Raw genomic sequence first — 19,679 nt, 5'->3', positions numbered from 1 at the left:
ATAATATGATTAACAGAGTTAATTTTTTGTCAAGAGTGTATGAAAAATAAGTTACATAACATTATTCAGAAAATGAAAAATAAGTTCTCCGAACACAAATTTTTTATTAACTAATATTTAAAAATCATAAAATAAAACTATTTTATTAAAATAAATAAAAATCTTACAATCTAAAGTTATTATGGAAAAAAATAAAAACTAAAATTAACCGAAATTTGATAAATTATATAATAAAATAAGGCTTGATACCAAAATAAGCGCCCAAATTATACATAAATTCTTGAATAAATGCCTAAACTATTTTTTGACCCATCCAGGTGCTTAATGTTACAAAAGTTACCCATTTAGGTGCTCGAACTATCAACGACGCTAATTTCTCCGTTAAGTGACGTGTCACAATTCAATATTTTAAAATTTTATAAAAATATTACTATATTTATAAAAAATATAATTTCTCTTAAATTATAAAAAAAACTCAAAATACTTCAAATCCCCAAATCATATCCTTAACTCGCCGTCTCCATTTCCGGCCGCGACCAACGTAGTCCTTGCCATCTTCCTAGTCACAAGTCATTGTAGTTACCATCGATTGGCCATCAAGATCGTGTGGGATCACGGTTTTCATCCTAGGGTTTGCGGGGTATAAAACGTCGATTCAATGTCGATCGATCATGATTTCATGGGGGTTTTGATCGCCATGGGAAGATGAGGTCGGGTGGGGCTTCGTCGAAGGCAAAGGGTGATGGCCAACGTAGGTTTAGGAGTTGAAATGAAGGTTTTCAAAGTTTTTGGGTTATTTCAAAATGTTTATATTTTTCTTAAAAATATGTATAATTTTATTTTTTATTTTAAATAATTTTTTTAAAATCACTGGATTGTGACATGTGTCACTTAAATGGGAAATTAACATCATTGACGGTCGAGACACTTAAATTAGTAACGTTTGTAATGTTAGGAACCTAGATGAGTCAAAAAATAGTTTAGACACTTATTCGAGAATTTAGTAATAATAAACGTGTACCCCTTGTTTTCATTGTTATCTCCGTCGGGAAAACCTCTCAACTGTCAAAAGTAAACTTCACTAAATACTCGTCTTTGACTTCACTTCGCCATAAGTTGATTATGGATGTTAGTACCTATGAAGTACAGGGACGGCAAAGGATCTCCATTTTAAGTATCCGATACGTTTTTGGTATGGGGATAGTACGGGGACTGTTGGGGTACGTATCAGAGACGTGCCATGGTGGCAAGGTACAACTGATCGAATTTGGGGACGATCAGAGCTTCTTTGGGGATATTTCGGTGATGTTCCCAGGGGTAATTTTGACTACAACAGGCTGCGAACGGCGGCAGGGCAATGAGAAATGAATGAGCGAGGGCGGTTTTGTGAAAACAAAGAAAGAAAGAAAGAAAAGGAAGCATGGGTTGGGGGAAGAAGAGTGAGAATAGTATTTAAATAATTTTTGGTCTAATTGTCAGTTGATCCCTGATCTTTTTAGGTCTTTCGAATATGGAAACAATTTTTTTTCATTATTTTCAAATTGACCAAAAATTTAATTTAGTGATTTAGAAAAAAATTATCAAATGTTAGAATTTTTAATTAGATTTAAATTAGGGTGTTACACCAATTTTATAATTTTAAAAAGAGAAAATAACCTCAGTGACCAAAAATCCCATATAATATATGATTTTAACCAACTTTTTCCGGATTTGCCAAAATGACCAACAAAATCGCAATGCGATCGCTAATTCGCAACGCGATCTCCATTATCGCAAATTCGCGTTGCATTTTCGCAATGCGATAGTTGAAAATCGCGTTGCGATGGTCACAGTGTCGTTGCGATTTTCCCAATTCGCAATGCGAATAAGTAAATCGCAACGCGAATTGGGAAAATCGCAATGCGAATAAGTAAATCGCAACGCGAATTGGGAAAATCGCAATGCGATACTGACTATCGCAATGCGATAATACAAAATCGCAACGAGATACTTACTTTCGCAACGCGATACTGACTTTCGCAATGCGATTCTGACTTTCGCAACGCGATAATACATAATCGCAATGCGATTTTCAAAGCGCCATTAGTATCATGGCCAAGTATTTTATTTTTAAATTCCAAACACGAATATTAATATATTGGAACACTGAACCGTCCACAGTATATCCCGTAATCGCAACTCATAACCTAAAACCTAAAATCACAACTCAGTCCCATCTCCATCTCTCACTCTCTCACCCATCTCCGACGAAATCCGTCCCCATCTCCGACGAAATCCGTCTATCTCCATCTCTCAGAGCCACCCTCACAATTAGAAATGGAAAATCAACAAATCAACCAACGAGGGTTAGTTTTTTTAATTATTTTCTTTTTGAAATTTTTGCATTATTATCAGGTTTTTCATATTGAAATTGATGATAAGTTTACTGGTAATTTCAATAATAGATTAACCATTTCACTTTGATTGCTTATTAAATCAACCGAGAATCACAACGCGAAATGCAAATCGCAACGCGATTTTAGTTTCGCGTTGCGATTCTCTCGTTGCGATAGTCAAATTCGCGTTGCGATAGTCATTTTCGTGTTGCGATTTTCATTTTCAGAAACTATTCTTCTTCTGCAAATTGAAACTTGAATGAATTGCATTACTTCAACCAAAAAACAAAGACAAATACGAAATTCACAGTGTTGCAAATTTAAGTTTGAAGAATAAACTACTACTCTTTATGTTTATTATTGTTTTTGGTATATCTTCACAGTGTAGTTTTTGGTATATCTAATTTAGTATGTTTATTGTTTTTGTAGAACTTTTATTCGGCTCAATTGACCTTGAGAAATAAAGTCAGCCTGGCCAAAACAATTGCGTCGAAGCTTTCACCTGCACAAAGAAAAATGTTTGAGGATACATGCTTCGGGCCATGGCTGAAAGTACAACATCCCGGTGGAGATGCGATGTTGACACACCTGTTTCTTCAAACCATGACTAGCGATCTACCAGAGACTATACAATGTCGTGATGAAGATATATGGTTTGATTTTCCACCGGCGTATACGTGTTTTGGGCGGGAGGAGTTTTGCTTAATCACCGGTCTACGCTTCGGACACGATGATGTAGGTCGGTACACTAGACATATTACCCGCCCATCATGGCTATCCCGGGTTTTTCCTGAGCTGGAGAGGTCGAGTCTACACGTAGAAGACCTGAAAAGATTGTTGAATAATAAAGACGGTTTTACTCGGATGGATGACGTCGACGTTGTCCGAGTATGCATTCTAATTCTTTTGCATGCCGGCTTTTTAGGCAGAGAGGCCAGACAACCTATTCCAAATGATCTAATCAAATTGGTAGAAGACCTAAATGCGTGGAACATGTTTCCGTGGGGCACGTATTTATGGAAAGCTACATGGAATAAGTTATCGTCTGCGTTGGATGATCGAAAAAGTTTGCATGGCGATGGTTCCAAATACACTTTGACAGGCTTTATTTATCCTTTAAGGTAAGAATTTTTATATGATGTTTCCAAAATTATAAGTAATTATTTAACAATTACTAATGTTTGTTATTATATTGTTTGTAGATTTGGATATTTGAGGCCTTTCCCGCCATGAAGACATATGCAATAAAAACTTCAAATGATATTCCCAGGGCTATTTCCTTGAAGAGGAAACGGACCTTGCAATGGGAAGATTTACTACGGTATACGACAATAAATAATGTAAGTTAACATAAATACTACCATATGTTTATAAACAAGTTATTACTAGTACACGTTTAACTTTGTTTGAGCTTTTATATTGTTAGGAGGCCAACACTCCTCTACAGAGGCTGACACCCACGGAAGCTGAGCTTGCCACTGATTGGTGGCAAGCTAGTAAGCGTTTTTTTGATGGAACGGTTGATGAGCAGCCTCCACTTCGGGAGCCATCACCTCGCCCAGAGCTATCACCTCACCCAGAGCCATCATCTGATCGACCCGACTATACACCTCCACAACGACAGCCATCACCTATTCTGTCACATCATCGAGCCTCTTCTCTACCATCACCGCAAGATAGGGGACCGGCAAAGATGCCACGACGTTTATCTCCCTATTCTCCACCTCCACCTCAACGGGATGAGTTAGAGGAGTTACGTGATGAGGTCAATGCCTTGCGTGAGGAGGTCGGTACTTTACGCAAAGACGATGGTGCATGGCGTGTTGAGGTGTCTACATTACGCGGTGAGGTAGCCGCTCTACGTGAGATGGTAGCATCGTTGCAGAATGAGGTCCATACTCTACGCAACGAGGTAAGTTTAAGATTTTTCATACTCGTAATTCATTCGGTTGCTGCCAATACTGCTAAACTGTTTTTGTTAGTATTTGTTTTTGGTTTTGTTTTTGTCTTTTGGTTGAAGTAATGCAATCCATTCAAGTTTCAATTTGCAGAAGAAGAATAGTTTACTTTCGCAACACGAAAATGACTATCGCAACGCGGAAATGGCTATCGCAATGCGAAATGAAAATTGCAACGACAAAATCGCAACGCGAAATGAAAATCGCAATGCGATTTGTGTTTCGCGTTGCGATTTTATCGTTGCGATTTCATTTCGCGTTGCGATTTTGTCGTTGCGATTTTCATTTCGTATTGCGATAGCCATTTCCGCGTTGCGATAGTCATTTCGCGTTGCGATTTTAAGTTTCGTGTTGCGAAAGTAAACTATTCTTCTTCTGGAATGTTTATATATGTTGTCCTTTTAAATGTTTATATAAGTGCTTACTTCTGGAATGTTATATGAGCATTTTGTGAACTATGATAGAATAATGACTTGGGTGAATACAATGCTAGTTTGAAACATATTTGTCTTTGTTTAATATCATGTATGTTTATTTACTGATTTATGTATTAATTTTTTTAGCGGCCCGATAAGGTGGATGCTTTACGTCGGGTTTTCCTTGCACAACGGAGTTCACGCATCAGACGGCGTGGACGTGCTATTACGTCTCCGTTCACCCCAATGGTGCGAAGACTCCGCAAGAAGAAGCCCGACTCACCGATCATCCCTCAAGAGTCCCCTCCAATCGTTCAAGAGGCCCCTATTCTCCCTCAAGATTCCCCTCACCGTTCAAGAGGCCACTGTCATCGTTGAAGAGGTCCCTCCCACCATTCCAGAGCCCGATTCACATGGGGTAATATATCGAAGTATTGAGAAACCCCCACCGGTTCCGGACATGATGGATGAGAGTTGGCTCTCGTATGAGTTACCGGCTGGTACCCTTCCGGTATCTGAAGTGGAGAGGAGACAACTACCGGAAACAATTGTGGATAATACCCTTTGGGCTAAGACCGCAATTGATTTTTATCTACATGAGCGGAGCCAAGGGTGTTACACTGACATCAGCAAACTCAACGATGAAATGTTTTTGTTGCTTGATCGGTCTTGGTGGGGTGTGCTATTATGGGTTGAAGACAGTGGCTATTTGGATGGGGAGGTAAGTCTTATATTTGTCTTATATATGATTTTGATTAATTTGTTTAAAAATTAATGTAATTCACTAATATATGTATTTTTTTGTAAAACAGCATATCGATGCGTGGGTGTCACGTCTACTAATAATAAGGAAGCTTAGGAAAAATAAAAAAAATTCGCTATATACAATAATGCCGACGGCTTTTCACGCAGTTCACTTGAAGAATCAACGAGATGAATCATTTTTGTTGGGCAATGGACAAGCTAAACTTTATCCTGCATGGTGGGAGGTCGATAAGGTTAGTGTTTATTTTTTAAATTTTTTAAAGGTGTTCATAAATAAGTGCGCAAATAAATGAATTATTACTTATGATCGCAGGTGTTTATCCCTGTTTTGGAACGTCATCACTGGCTTCTCGTCCAACTTCAGCTCCCATCCCTGAAGATAATAGTGTATGACAGCATGATCAATTACATATCACTGTCTGATTTGAGAGATATTTTCAAGGGATGGAGCTCTCATTTGGCTAAATTCTTGGATGGGATTAAGTATTGGAGTCATTCTGGACACAAGAAGCCAAAGAAGTTCAATGTCACAGTTGTCAGAGACGAGACCGCGCCACAGCAATCGCCGGGAGCCAGAGGGGATTGTGGTCCTCTCGTATGCCTTTGCTTGGCGCGTTTGACGACGGGAAGCACAGAGTTTTTACCTCCCACCGATAGAGATAGAGCTGCAGTAGGCTTGTGGTTTCGGCATTATATGGCTAGAGCAATATATTCGAGACGCTGCCTACCTACATCCGCGTTATGAAAGTGTCCATTGTTAATTGGTAAGTCAAATGCAAGTTTTGTTAACATATATACTCCTTTTGGTTTGAAAATGTTTGGTTAAGTACCTAGAATTCAATAATTTGCTGTTTGTAGGTTTTAGATGTGTAGGAAGTCTTGTTTGAGCAAATGTTTGGTTTCTGCAGGTTAATCCTTAAGTGAGCTGCGTGAAATGGATGTACGGGGTCACAAAGTTGTTGATTCATTGATTCAATAATTGATGAAGAAATAAGAATTATTATTTTTTGATTGTTTAATTGATTTGTAAAGATGATTTGTAAATGTTGATTTGTTTAATTGATGTGTACATAATTTGTGTTGAAATGTAATAGTTGATTTGTTGATTTTCAATATGCTTTATGTTGAAGGCAAAACAGACTATCGCAACGCAAAATGGCTATCGCAACGAGAAAATCGCAATGCGAAATGAAAATCGCAACGAGAAATCGCAATGCGATTTTCATTTCGCATTGCGATTTTCTCGTTGCGATAGCCATTTTCGCGTTGCGATAGCCATTTTCGCGTTGCGATAGTCAAATGAATGTCTAATAAGTGATAACAACTGAACAGATCATAGCAATGTTCAAACTCAAGTTACTAATACATGCCTAACTGAAAATGTTAAAAGTGCACACATAAAATACACATAATGCAAGTTTTGTTAACATATATACTCCTTTTGGTTTGAAAATGTTTGGTTAAGTACCTAGAATTCAATAATTGTTAAAAGTTTATGCATGTTAATCCTCGTTGCCTTTTTCATTTCGCATTGCGATTCTATCGTTGCGATTTTCATTTCGCATTGCGATGGTCAAATGATTGCCTTTCGCAACGCGATTCTGACTTTCGCAACGAGATAATACAGAATCGCAATGCGAGTTTCAAAGTTCGCAACAGGTTTTAGTTTCGCAAGCCAAATTTTTTGTGTATATATATACGCAGCAGCAACAACTCATAACCTAAATCCCTAAATTGTAACTCATTCCATCTCCATCTATCACTCTCTCCGGCGACATCCGTTCCTATATCCAACGACATCCTTCCCCATCCGACAACAGGTCTTAGTTTCGCATCTCGTTTGTTTAGTTACAACCATGAAATCATCTAATGTTGATCATGTTTGGATAGATTTGTGTTTTGGAGGGTCATGGGAGAATGTTCATGGTGTTTTACAATATATGCCTTTACCCATGAATCTTCAACTAAAACTGTCATTAAAGAAGTTAACTTATGAAACCCTAATGTTACGTGTTTCAAAGAAATTGAATTTAGAGCCCCTAAGTGAATTTAGGCTATCTTATCAGAGAAATGGTAAAGTTTATTTGTTAACCGACAATGAAGATGTTGAACGATTCATTGCTTACATTAATATTTCAAGTGATGATGTTACATTGTATGTTGTTGAACCTAGAAGTAGTATTGTTGGGTCAGTAGCGGGTAGTAATCAACTAAGTGGGTCTCAAAACCCACAGCCTTTCTCTAATCCAAATCCAAATCAACTTTCAGCACCAAATTCCGGTTTTCGTATTGACCAATTAGACGATGATGAGCCAAGAGAAAAAATTGTGAGTACTAGTCAGTATTCGAAATTTGATCTTGGTCAATACCCGAACTTTGATATTGGTCAATACACGGATTTTGATGATGTTTCAGAAGAAGAAACAGACCCTGCGTGTAATGATTTTGATATTGGTCAATACCCGAATTTTGATGATGAAACACCCGTTGTCGAGGAAGATGTTGTTGATGATAATGAGGAGGAAGTTACGACTGTGAATGAACATGTTGAACATCCATTCTGTAATTCATATAATCCTGAAGAAGAAAAAGTCCCCGAAAAAAAGAAAATGCTACGAGAGTATAACTGGAATATGCCAGAATTACTTCAGCTACCGGAAGAAGAGTTGGCAAAGAAAGCAGTTGATTGTTACACAAAAGTTATTCGTATCAAGAAAGATGATTGTTTTGATACAAAGGAAGACTTGAAGATAGCTTTGTATACGAAATGTGTGGAAGATGGCTATCAACTAAAAGTTAACAAATCAAGCAAAGATTGTTTCGAAACAAGGTGTACGATTGACAAAACCTGTACGTGGCGTATGATTGCAAAGAGGATAAAAGATTGCACAATGTTTCAAGTTAGGACTTTTATTGATAAACATACATGTTCAAGAACCCAAGTTTTTCCTCACCATAGACAGGCAAACAAAAAGGTGTTGGGTGGTTTTCTGGCTGAGTTAATGTTTTTGAATGGCAGGGTATATCGGGGACATGAAATTATGACTGACATGAATGCTCGGTTCAAGATTAGTATATCATATTCTCAAGCTTGGAGAGCCAAATGTTATGCCTTGGAATTGTTGAGGGGGTCGCCAGAAGCATCGTTTGCCCAACTGCCGGCTTATTGTCACAATTTAAAGCTGAAAAATCCTGGGTCGGTAACTCATATCAAAACAGATAGAGATGGACGCTTTGAGTTGCTGTTTATCGCCATTGGTGCTGCGGTTAGTAAATCAATATAATTCTGTTGACTCATTTCTGTTAGTTACATGCATTTCACATTTAAATGATTATATTTCTTGTGTATATTATTTTGTAGATTCGTTCGTTTATTACTTGCATGCGCCCAGTTATTATAGTTGACGGAGCACATTTGAAAGGTCAATACCTTGGAGTAAACTTATTAGCAGTAGCCATGGATGCTAACAATGGATATTGCCAATAGCTTACGGGTTGGCAAATCTGAAACCTCTAATTCATGGACATGGTTTATGGGGCATCTTAGGGATTGCATAGGTCCTATTAGCAATCTGACAATCATATCCGATAGGGCAAACTCAATTGACAACACTGTTAGAAGGTGTTTCCCATATGTTTTTCATGGACTTTGTGGTGTTCATTTGTATAGAAATCTAAAATCAAGGTCTGCTGGTATAAAAAAAGCACAAATGGACATACTGGAAGGTTGTAAAGGCTTATCGGGAAGTGGATTTCAATAAGCATATAAACTGTTTAAGACGTGTTTTGCCTCAGTGTGCTCAAACACTAGAAGATGTCGGGTTTGAAAGATGGTCAAGAGTACATCAACTTGGAGCAAGATATGGTTTCATGACGTCTAATAGTGCAGAATCAATTAACGCTCTAAGTCGTCATTCCCGGAAATTACCCATTACTATGTTAATGGAGTTTTTTTGAGCCTCTATTCAACAGTGGTACTACAAGAAAAGAAACCATGCAGGTATTATTTCTTTGAATTCGTAACTTATCATATATTTTTACTAAGTATTATTTATTTAAATTTACAGGAACATTGGAACATCGTGTTACACCATGGACTGAAAAAAAGATAACGAAACGTGTTGTGAAGTCAACGTCATGGAGAGTTGAACCATGTTCAAACACTTTGTTTGAAGTACTGGATAATAACTTAAATGGACTTGTCGATCTAAATGCAAGGACGTGTAGTTGTATGAAATGACAAACATCTGGTTATCCGTGTGGCCATGTTATAAAAGTTGCTCTTCATCTAAACCAAGATGATTCAAGCACATACGCTATGGATTGCTACACTACAGAAGTATATCGACAGACTTATGCCGAGATTGTCTACCCTATTTCACATCCTTCTGAGTAGGACATACCAGATGACTTACAAACAGTTTTGCCACCAGCCATGGACAGAAGGCTACCTGGTCGACCAAAAAGTCACGATCGTATACCGTCTAAGGGTGAAGAGAAGAAGAGATCGACATGTATTCGGTGCAAGGAAAGTGGTCATACAAGGTTGACATGTGGATCACCAGTGCCATCACAATCATCTTTTCCTCTACCAAAATATGGATCATCATCAAAATCCAAAGCTCATATGGTGTCAAGAAAAAGGCAATCAAAATCGCAATCATCTTTAAAATCCCAATCACAACTGGCTTCACCTTTTGGGACTGTTAACTTAGGTGATTTTTAAATGCAAACGTTGTATTATGTAGATTTTATGTGTGAACTTTTAACATTTTTAGTTAGGCATGTATTAGTAACTTGAGTTTGAAAATTGCTATGATATGTTCAGTTGTTATCACTTAATAGGCAATCATCTTAATGTCTATCGCAACGCGGAAATTACTATCGCAATGCGAAATGAAAATCGCAACGAGAGAATCGCAATGCGAAATGAAAATCGCAATGCTAATTTCGCAATGCGAAATGAAAATCGCAACGAGGGAATCGCAATGCGAAATGAAAATCGCAACGCGAATTTAATTTCGCGTTGCGTTTCTCTCGTTGCGATTTTCATTTCGCGTTGCGATTCTCTCGTTGCGATTTTCATTTCGCATTGCGATAGTACTTTTTGCCTTCAACATAATACAGATTGAAATCAACAAAATCAACCATTACATTTCAATCAATTAAACAAGCACAAATAAGAATTATGTTAACATCAATTAAACAAATCAACTTTTACAAATCACCTTTTACAAATCAATTAAACAATCAAAAAATAAGCAATAATTATTAGAGAAAATAACACTTCTACTATTGAATCAACTTTTGCAGCCATACATCATTTTCACGCAGCTCACTTCTGAGATTAACCTGCATAAACCAAACATTTGCTCAAACAACACTTTCTACACATCTAAAACCTACAAACAGCAAATTATTGAATTCTAGGTACTTAACCAAACATTTTCAAACCACAAGCCTATAAACATACCAATTGTTTATGGACATTTTTATAACGCGGATGCAGGTAGGCAACGTCTCGTATATATCGATCTAGCCATATAATGTCGAAACCACAAGCCTACTACAGCTCTATCTATATCGGTGGGAGGTAGATACTTTATACTTCCTGTGATCAAACGGTCCAACGCCAAGCATACGAGAGGACCACAATCCCCTCTGGGTCCTTTCGTTTATCGTGGTGCGGTCTCGTCTCTGCTAACTGTAATATTGAGCTTCTTTGGCTTCTTGTTTCCAGAACGAGTCCAATAATTTATCGCATCCAAGAATTTAGCCAAATAAGAGCTCCATCCCTTAATAATATCTCTTAAATCAGCCAATGATATGTAATTTATCATGCTGTCATATACTATTGCCTTAAGGGATGGGATCTGAAGCTCGACGAGAAGCCAATGGTTACGTTCCAAAACAGGGATAAACACCTGCAATTATAAGTAATAATTCATTCATTTGCGCACTTATTTATGAATACCTTTAAACTCAATCTAAAATAAACACTAACCTTATCGACCTTCCACCATGCAGGATAAAGTTTAGCTTGTCCATTGCCCAACGCAAATAATTCATCTCGTTGATTCTTCAAGTGAACGGCGTTAAAAGACGTCGGCATAATTGTATATCGTGTATTTCTTTTATTTTCCTTAAGTTTCCTAATTATTAGAAGACGTGACACCCACGCATCGATATGCTGTTTTACAAAAAAAGACATATATTAGTAACTTACATAAATTTACAAAAAAATAATCAAATTAAAATATAAGAAAAATATAAGACTTACCCCTCCATCGAAATAGCCATTGTCTTCGACCCCTAATAATACGCCCCACCAAGACCGATCAAGCAACAAATAAATATCATCATTGAGCTTGCATATGTAAGTGAAACACCCCTGGCTTCGCTCATGTAGATAAAAATCAACTGCGGTCTTAGCCCAAAGGGTGTTATCCAGAATTGTGTCCGGTAGTTGTTTCCTCTCCTCTTCAGATACCGGTATGGTACTGGCCGGTAACTCATACGAGAGCCAACTTGAATCCATCATGTCCGGCACGTCAGAGGGTTTCTCAAGAATCCTACATATGACGCCATGTGAATCGGGCTCTTGAATGGTGGGAGGGACCTCTTCAACGATGACAGTGGCCTCTTGAACGGTGGGAGGGGACTCTCGAGGAATGATAGGGGCCTCTTCAACGATAGGAGTGGACTCTTGAGGGATGACAGGCGAGTCAGGCTTCTTCTTGCGGTGTCTTCGCACTATTGGGGTATACGGAGACTTAATAGCACGGGCACGCCGTCTGATGCGTGAACTCTATCGTGCAAGAAAAACCCGACGTAAAGCATCCACCTTATCGGTCCGCTAAATAATTAAATACAAATATCAGTAAATAAACGGACATGATATTTAAACAGTGAAAACAAAGACAAATATATTTCAAAACTTCAACCAAAAGACAAAACAAAGACAAATACTAACTTCACAGTGTTAAAGAATACACAGTTTAGCAGAATTGGCAGCAACCGAATAAATTTACTTCAACCAAAAGACAAAACAAAAAGACAAATACTAACTTCACAGTGTTAATAAACAGTTTAGCAGTATTGGAAGCAACCGAATAAATTTACTAAGCAATCTAAGTGAAATGGTTAATTTAAGTGAAATTACGAGTAAATTTATCATCAAGTTAAATATGGAAAATCTTAAACTTACCTCGTTGCGTAGAGTATGAACCTCATTCTGCAACGATACTACCATCTCACTTAGAGCGGCAACCTCACCACGTAAAGTAGACACCTCCACACGCCATGCACCATCGTTATCGCGTAGAGTACCGATCTCCTCACGCAAGGCATTGACCTCCACACGCCATGCACCATCGTTATCGCGTAGAGTACCGATCTCCTCACGTAAGGCATTGACCTCATCACGTAACTCCCTTGACTCATCCCGTGGAGGTGGAGAACAGGGAGATAGAAGTCGTGGCATCTTTGCCGGTCGCCTATCATGAAGTGATGGTGGAGAAGAGGCTCGATGATGTGACGGGATAGGTGATGGCTCTCGTTGTAGAGGTGTATAGTCGGGTCGATCAGGTGATGGCTCTGGGTGAGGTGATGGCTTTCGAAGTGGAGGAAGTGGAGGCTGCTCATCATTCGTGCCATCAAGAAAACGCTGACTAGCTTGCCACCAATCAGTGGCAAGCTCAGCCTCCGTGGGTGTCAGTCTCATTAATGGAATGTTGGCCTCCTAAAAATATAAAAACTCAAACAAAGTTAAACATCTACTATTAATAACTTGTTTATATATGATAGTATTTGTGTTAACTTACATTATTTATTGTCGCATATGGTATTAAGTCTTCCCAATCCAACAGACGTTTCCTCTTCCAGGAAATAGCCCTGGGAATATCATTTGAAGTTTTTATTGCATATGTCTTCATGGCGGGAAAGGCCTCGAATATCCAAATCTACAAACAATATAATAACAAACATTAGTAATTGTTAAATAATTAATTATAATTTTGAAAACATTATATAGAAATTCTTACCTTAAAGGCCCAAACAAAACCTGACAAAGTGTATTTCGACCCATCACCCCGCAAACTTTTACGGTCATCAAAGGCAGACGAAAACTTAGTCCAGGTAGCTTTCCATATATACGAACCCCACGGAAACAGATTCCATGCATTTAGGTCCTCTACCAATAATATTAGCTCTTGAGGAATATGTTGTCTGGCCTCTCTGCCTAAAAAGCCGGCATACAAAAGTAGTAGAAGGCATACTCGGACAACATCGACGTCATTCATCCGAGTAAAACCATCTTTCTTATTAAACAATTTCTTCATGTCGTCGACGTGTAAGTTCGGCTTCTCTATTGACTCATCAGGAAAACCCTGGATAACCATGATGGGCGGGTGATATGACGAGTGTACCGGCCTACATCATCGTGTCCGAATCGTAGACCAGTGATTAAGCAGAACTCCTTCAGCCCAAAACAAGTATACGCCGGTGGAAAATGAAACCATATCTCTTCCTCACCACGTTGTATACTGTCGGGTAGATCTCTAGTCATGGTCTGAAGCCACAAATGGGTCAAATTAGCATCTCCACCCGGATGCTGTACTCTCAGCCATGGCCCGAAGCAGGTTTCCTCAAACAATTTTCTTTGTGCAGGTGAAAGCTTCGAAGCAATTGTAGTGGCTAGGCTAACTTTATTCCTTAATGTCAATGAAGCCGAAAAAAATTTCTACAAAAACAATAAACATACCAAGTTAGATATACCAAAAACTACACTGTCAAGATATACCAAAAACAATAAACATAAATATTAGTTTATTCTTGAAACTAAAATTTGCAACACTGTTTTGTCTTTTGGTTGAAATGAAAATCGCAACGAGATAATGAGAATCGCAACGCGAAATGAAAATCGCAACGCGAAATGAAAATCGCAACGCGAAATGAAAATCGCAACGAGAGAATCGCAACGCGAAATGAAAATCGCAATGCGATTTTGGTTTCGCGTTGCGTTTTTTATTTCGCGTTGCGATTCTCTCGTTGCGATAGTTATTTCCGCATTGCGATTTTCATTCTCGAAACTATTCTTCTTCTGCATTACTTCAACCAAAAGACAAAACAAAGACAAATACTAACTTCACAGGCTAAACAGTTTAGCAGTATTGGCAGCAATCGAATGAATTTAATAAGAAATCTAAGTGAAATGGTTAATCTATTATTGAAATTACCAGTAAACTTATCATCAATCTCAATATGAAAAACCTAAAATAATACAAAAATTTCAAAATAAAAATAAAAAAACTAACCCTCGGAGGTTGATTTTCCATTTCTGAATGATTGTGAGGGATTTTTGACTGTGAATGGTTGTGAGGGATTTCGCCGGCGATGGGGACGGAAATCTTCGGAGATGGGGACGGATTTCGCCGTAGAGAGTGAGAGATGGAGATGGGACTGAGTGTTGTGATTTTGGGTTTGAGGTTATGAGTTGCGATTACTGTGGACGGTTCAGTTTCCGATTTATTAAGAAAAAATTCGTGTTTGAAATTTGAAAAAAAAAATACGCGTTAATACGAATGGCGCTATGTAAATCGCGTTGCGAAAGTCAGTATCTCGTTGCGATTTTGTATTATCGCATTGCGATAGTAAGTATCGCATTGCGATTTTTCCAATTCGCGTTGCGATTTACTTATTCGCATTGCGAATTGGGAAAATCGCAACGACACTGTAGACCATCGAAACGCGATTTCCAACTATCGCAACGCGAAATGCAACGCGAATTTGCGATAATGGAGATCGCGTTGCGAATTAGCGATCGCATTGCGATTTTGTTGGTCATTTTGGCAAATCCGGAAAAAGTTGGTTAAAATCGTATATTATAAGGCATTTTTGGTCACTGAGGCGATTTTCTCTTTTAAAAAATGTTCAAATGTTAGGATTTTAATTAGAGTTAAATTAGGATGTTAACACTGTTTGATTTATGTTTAATATTTTTCTACACTTAATATTATGGTTTGAGTCTTAAGATTTGACACTTTAATATTATGATTTGATTATGGTTTTGATTATTCAAGAGTTAATATTATAGTTTGAATCTTGAAATTTGACATTTTAATATTGTGATTTGTTTATTGATTTTACTATTCTAAACTTAATATTATGGTTTGAGTATTGATATTTAACTTTATTTATAATTTTTTTTTATATTTATAATTTTAAAATTATTTTATATATCAGACCCTTACCGTCTTCATATTCTGTAATTTTAAAAATTAATATTTTCCGTCGCTGTCTCCGTATCCATCCTCGTATCCGTATAAGTGCAACATAGGTTAGTACAAAGCAGCCGCTTCGGCTTCCTTTTCCCTGCCATTCAAAAGCGCATTCCTTCAAGCCTTTCTTTCTCCGTCGTTTCCTTCGCCATGGATACGGCCTCGCCTTCTGCGCTGCTTTTATACTGAAAGTCATCAGCGGAAACAGAAATCGCCAAATCATTGAAAATCAACGACGTTCTTAATCTCCCAAACGGCGGTAGAATTCCAACTCATTTACAATCGGAGATTAATAGTTCCCGATTTGGTGAAGATGCTTTTAATGTCGAATTGTTTTTTAATTCACTCTCAACTAATCGTTTCTCGGTAAGCAAATCATTCACCTGGAAATAGAAAGAAAAAACGAATTTAGTTGAATATTGGATTTATTTTTTTATGATAATGTCTGATTTTTAGTTTTTGAACAGTAATATTTGTGAACTTCCAGTTGGTGCGGCCTGTGTAGTTGATACTCAGTTTAAAGGGCGAGGTGAATACTATTTATGAATTATTGAAATTTGAATTTCGGTTAATATGGTTTTGTAAAATGTTTCTGAGTTTTTTTTTGCAGGTCGGTCCAAGAATGCGTGGGAGTCTCCTAGGGGATGCCTTATGTTTTCATTTACATTACAAATGGATGATGCAAAAATTGTGCCTGTGGTACAATATGTGGTGTCTCTCGCTGTGACAGAGGCTATAAAAGATGTTTGTCATCGAAATGTAAGCCTCTCTTCTTTCCCTTTTTTACCCATATGATATAATTTTTCTTACAATGCAATGGAGATGTGTACCGGCTTTCTGGCCATTAATTGAGCTAAAGAAATTTATTAGGTTAGCTTCTTAGAGTATTGAAAACAATATTTAATGTTTGAATCTTTAATATTCATTCCAGTAGGCAGAACAAGTCCATAAAATTCAATGATGAATGTCGCTGAAAAAGGATACTTAGTCCATTAAGTGCCAGTTAAAAGCTAAATCATGGAACTTTAATTGCTCTTATCATGCTTTGCAACTAAGAAAATGTTAATTTTCTTTTTGGTTTTTGTCACTGGTACGTCAACAATTCAGATCGTGTACCATTAATATATTGCAAATTATTCTCTGGTGTAATCCTGAAGTTTTACATCACAAATGGTTTCAGGGATTCCCCTGTATTGATGTTACGATCAAGTGGCCGAATGATCTGTACTTAAATGGCCTTAAAGTTGGAGGTATTCTATGCACGTCAACTTACAAATCAAAGAAGTTCAATGTTAGTTCTGGTAAAGAGACTCAATCCTTTTCGTTGACAATATTGCAAATTCAATCTGACAATGTATACTTCTGTCTGTTTGTTTAAATTTTAAATCCCTAAATTCAATCTGGCAAATTCTGGTAAAAAGATAGTTTTTCAATTATTTTGATTTAATCACAATCACCCATTTAAAAATTACAATAAAATAATTTAAATGATATATTTATCATTTTAACCATTCAAAAATAAAAAGATATATGTTATAAATAAATTTAAAAAATAGGGTAAAGTATAGTAATGGTCACTGAACTTTTCTGAAGCGTGCATTTAGGTCCCCCAACTTTTAAAACTTGCAATACAGTCCTCCAACATTTAGTCTGTTTGCAATATGGTCCCTGACGTAATCGGCCGTTTGACGCCGTTACACTGCCTTTAGTACGTTTGCAATATGGTCACTGAACTTTTCAGGCGCTTGCACTTAGGTCCCCCAACTTTTAAAACTTGCAACACAATCATCAATTTCATTCTAAATCTCGAATTCCAAAATAATTCAATTATATTTTAAACCCCAAATTATAAAATACTTCAATTTAGAGTTTAGAATGTAATTAAAGTATTTTGGAATTTGGAGTTTAGAATGTAATTGAAGTGTTTTGGAATTTTGAACATGAATTTGCTATTTGACAGTGTTTACTTTAATATAAATTTGAGGTTTATTGCATGCACATCCAACGGCTGCCGCACTTTGAACATGAAAAGTGCACCTATCACGTTTATTGCATAAACCGTTGAAGTAAAAGTAACAAGGTCAATTTGTCTTGTTCGTAGCTGCTACACTTTGGTATAACAATCCAATAGGTTTGAATGGAACTTGAGCATGCACATCCAATGGCTGCGAAAATAATAAAGAGTTTTAGTTTATAGGACTACAACATACAACCAAGCAATAACTAAAATAAACCAAGAATATCAATTAATAACTCATTCAAAATGAGAACTTAATAAATAAAGGGGAAGAGGTTCGGTCATAGTCACTCCAAAAGCATATAGACATTAGATGCCAAATACAACATTACCAGTTACAAATGCATTAATGGCATACTCTTTTAACATATAATTTCTTCTAATGCTCCATGTTTAATGTTCCTCAATAGCCAAACATGATGAGAATCTAAAGCAGATAGCGGAACTAAAATCATAAGACCCCATAATTCTTGTAAATTCATGGCATGTCAGTAATAAAAGACATTGTAAAACATAGAGGACACTGCAACAAACACATATATGCCAGAAATGAAGGTGCACATATGCAATGATCGGGCAACATATCAAGTAGCTGCTCCAAATATAATACACTGTCATGATGCCTTTCGAGTTGCGTGCATGCATAATTGTCTTCTAAAGCTATAATTCAATACATATTCAACTGTAAAATTTCCAAAACATGTAAAAAATCTAATTCGTTCATGATATATCAGCCCCATAATCAACATGAACTTATTAAAACGAATACGAGCTCACATGACGCCGAAAACCACAGGTCGAATCAATACAATTCCTAGTAAACTAGTACCAACAGTCTCTCGGATTGAGCCTGGCGATTTCACTATGCCAATACTCACACCCAATTCCCTGATTTAAAGAAAAACCAAACAAGAAAATCAAAAGGAAAAAAATTAGCCTATGACCCTCTTTTACTTCTATTCTGATGGACTGAATATCTTTTATAATGAGTACTAAAAGTTTTGATTAAAAAGAAAGAAAAAAAATTAGATGATTTTACTAACACTGAATATCCAAATCCTTGACATGCAGTTCTAGAAACATAAAAATTTCAACAAAAAACACACAATGCGAGATGAAAACGGGAAAGTGCAAAGAGGAAAAGCTTACTTCCGGATAGCCCAAAAGAGAAAATAAATACTTTCTTGCAAGTGAGGGGAGAGGCTAAGAAATAAACACAATCGGTGTTGCATTCCAGCAATTCTTCCTCCATTTTTTCTTTGTAAATAAAAAACTGAAAGACAGAGCACTGCTTGAGTTTACAATTTTACATGGCGGAAAACTGAAGAATAAAAACCAAACGCGAGTGCATGTGAGCGAAGAGACTGAGAGGTGAAGGCGCTGTTTGGGATTTCATTATATTTGATCATCTGTTGGAAAATCTTTAACCACAAGGATTAAACAAAGAAATTATTATATGTCATTTATACAAAATAATTTCATCTTTGTTTGTGACTTTCAACAATGATACTTAGTTCATCTTAATAGTATTTGTCAACTCTGCATTTCTAACCCCATTTTTTTCTCACAAGCATTTCATCGAACATCTATGCTTCACCTGAGATGACATGTATCTCAATAGACCCTTATTCAAGTCAACGCCTCTACAAAATTCAAAGTTAGATTAGAATTTCTCATGCATCCCCGACTGAAAAGTTACGCTGGAAATGAGAAGAGAGAAGAAAAAAAGGAAATTCGAGATCGAAAAGGAATTTGGGGTTTAGAATGAAATTGAAGATTGTGTTGCAAGTTTTAAAAGTTGGGGGACCTAAATGCAAGTGCCTGAAAAGTTCAGTGATCATATTGCAAATGTACTAACGGTAGTGTAACGG

At 37.0% G+C, this 19,679-nt stretch overlaps 2 protein-coding genes across 2 annotated transcripts in view; one reads left to right on the top strand and one right to left on the bottom strand.

The window, feature by feature from the left end:
- Positions 1-705: 705 nt before the first annotated feature.
- Positions 706-17,177, top strand: LOC120176365 (biotin--protein ligase 1, chloroplastic-like). The gene is made up of 5 exons (XM_039182801.1): positions 706-751; positions 1,150-1,354; positions 16,259-16,320; positions 16,402-16,550; positions 16,972-17,177. Exons 1-5 carry the CDS (start codon positions 706-708, stop codon positions 17,167-17,169), a joined length of 660 nt encoding a protein of 219 aa, XP_039038732.1. The 3' UTR covers positions 17,170-17,177.
- LOC120176351 (probable calcium-binding protein CML29) overlaps positions 3,535-19,679 on the bottom strand; it is a 31,060-nt gene continuing 14,915 nt past the window's right edge. The window contains exons 2-3 of the mRNA XM_039182795.1: positions 6,510-6,514; positions 3,535-3,569 (exon numbers count right to left, since the gene is read on the bottom strand). The gene's annotated coding sequence lies outside the window, so the exon portion shown is untranslated. The remainder of the gene's footprint in view (positions 3,570-6,509; positions 6,515-19,679) is intronic.

The sequence above is a fragment of the Hibiscus syriacus genome, unplaced genomic scaffold (genome assembly GCF_006381635.1).
Source record: "Hibiscus syriacus cultivar Baekdansim isolate YM2019G1 unplaced genomic scaffold, ASM638163v2 tig00112236_pilon, whole genome shotgun sequence".
NCBI lineage: Eukaryota > Viridiplantae > Streptophyta > Magnoliopsida > Malvales > Malvaceae > Hibiscus > Hibiscus syriacus.
This window is presented reverse-complemented; position numbering and strand designations above follow the sequence as displayed.

Excerpts from the sequence above, each read along its gene's own strand:
- LOC120176365 (XM_039182801.1), top strand. The coding sequence starts at position 706 with ATGAGGTCGGGTGGGGCTTCGTCGAAGGCAAAGGGTGATGGCCAAC. Across the intron at positions 16,321-16,401 it reads TACTCAGTTTAAAGGGCGAG|GTCGGTCCAAGAATGCGTGG; the intron begins GTGAATACTATT and ends TTTTTTTTGCAG. Across the intron at positions 16,551-16,971 it reads AAGATGTTTGTCATCGAAAT|GGATTCCCCTGTATTGATGT; the intron begins GTAAGCCTCTCT and ends AAATGGTTTCAG.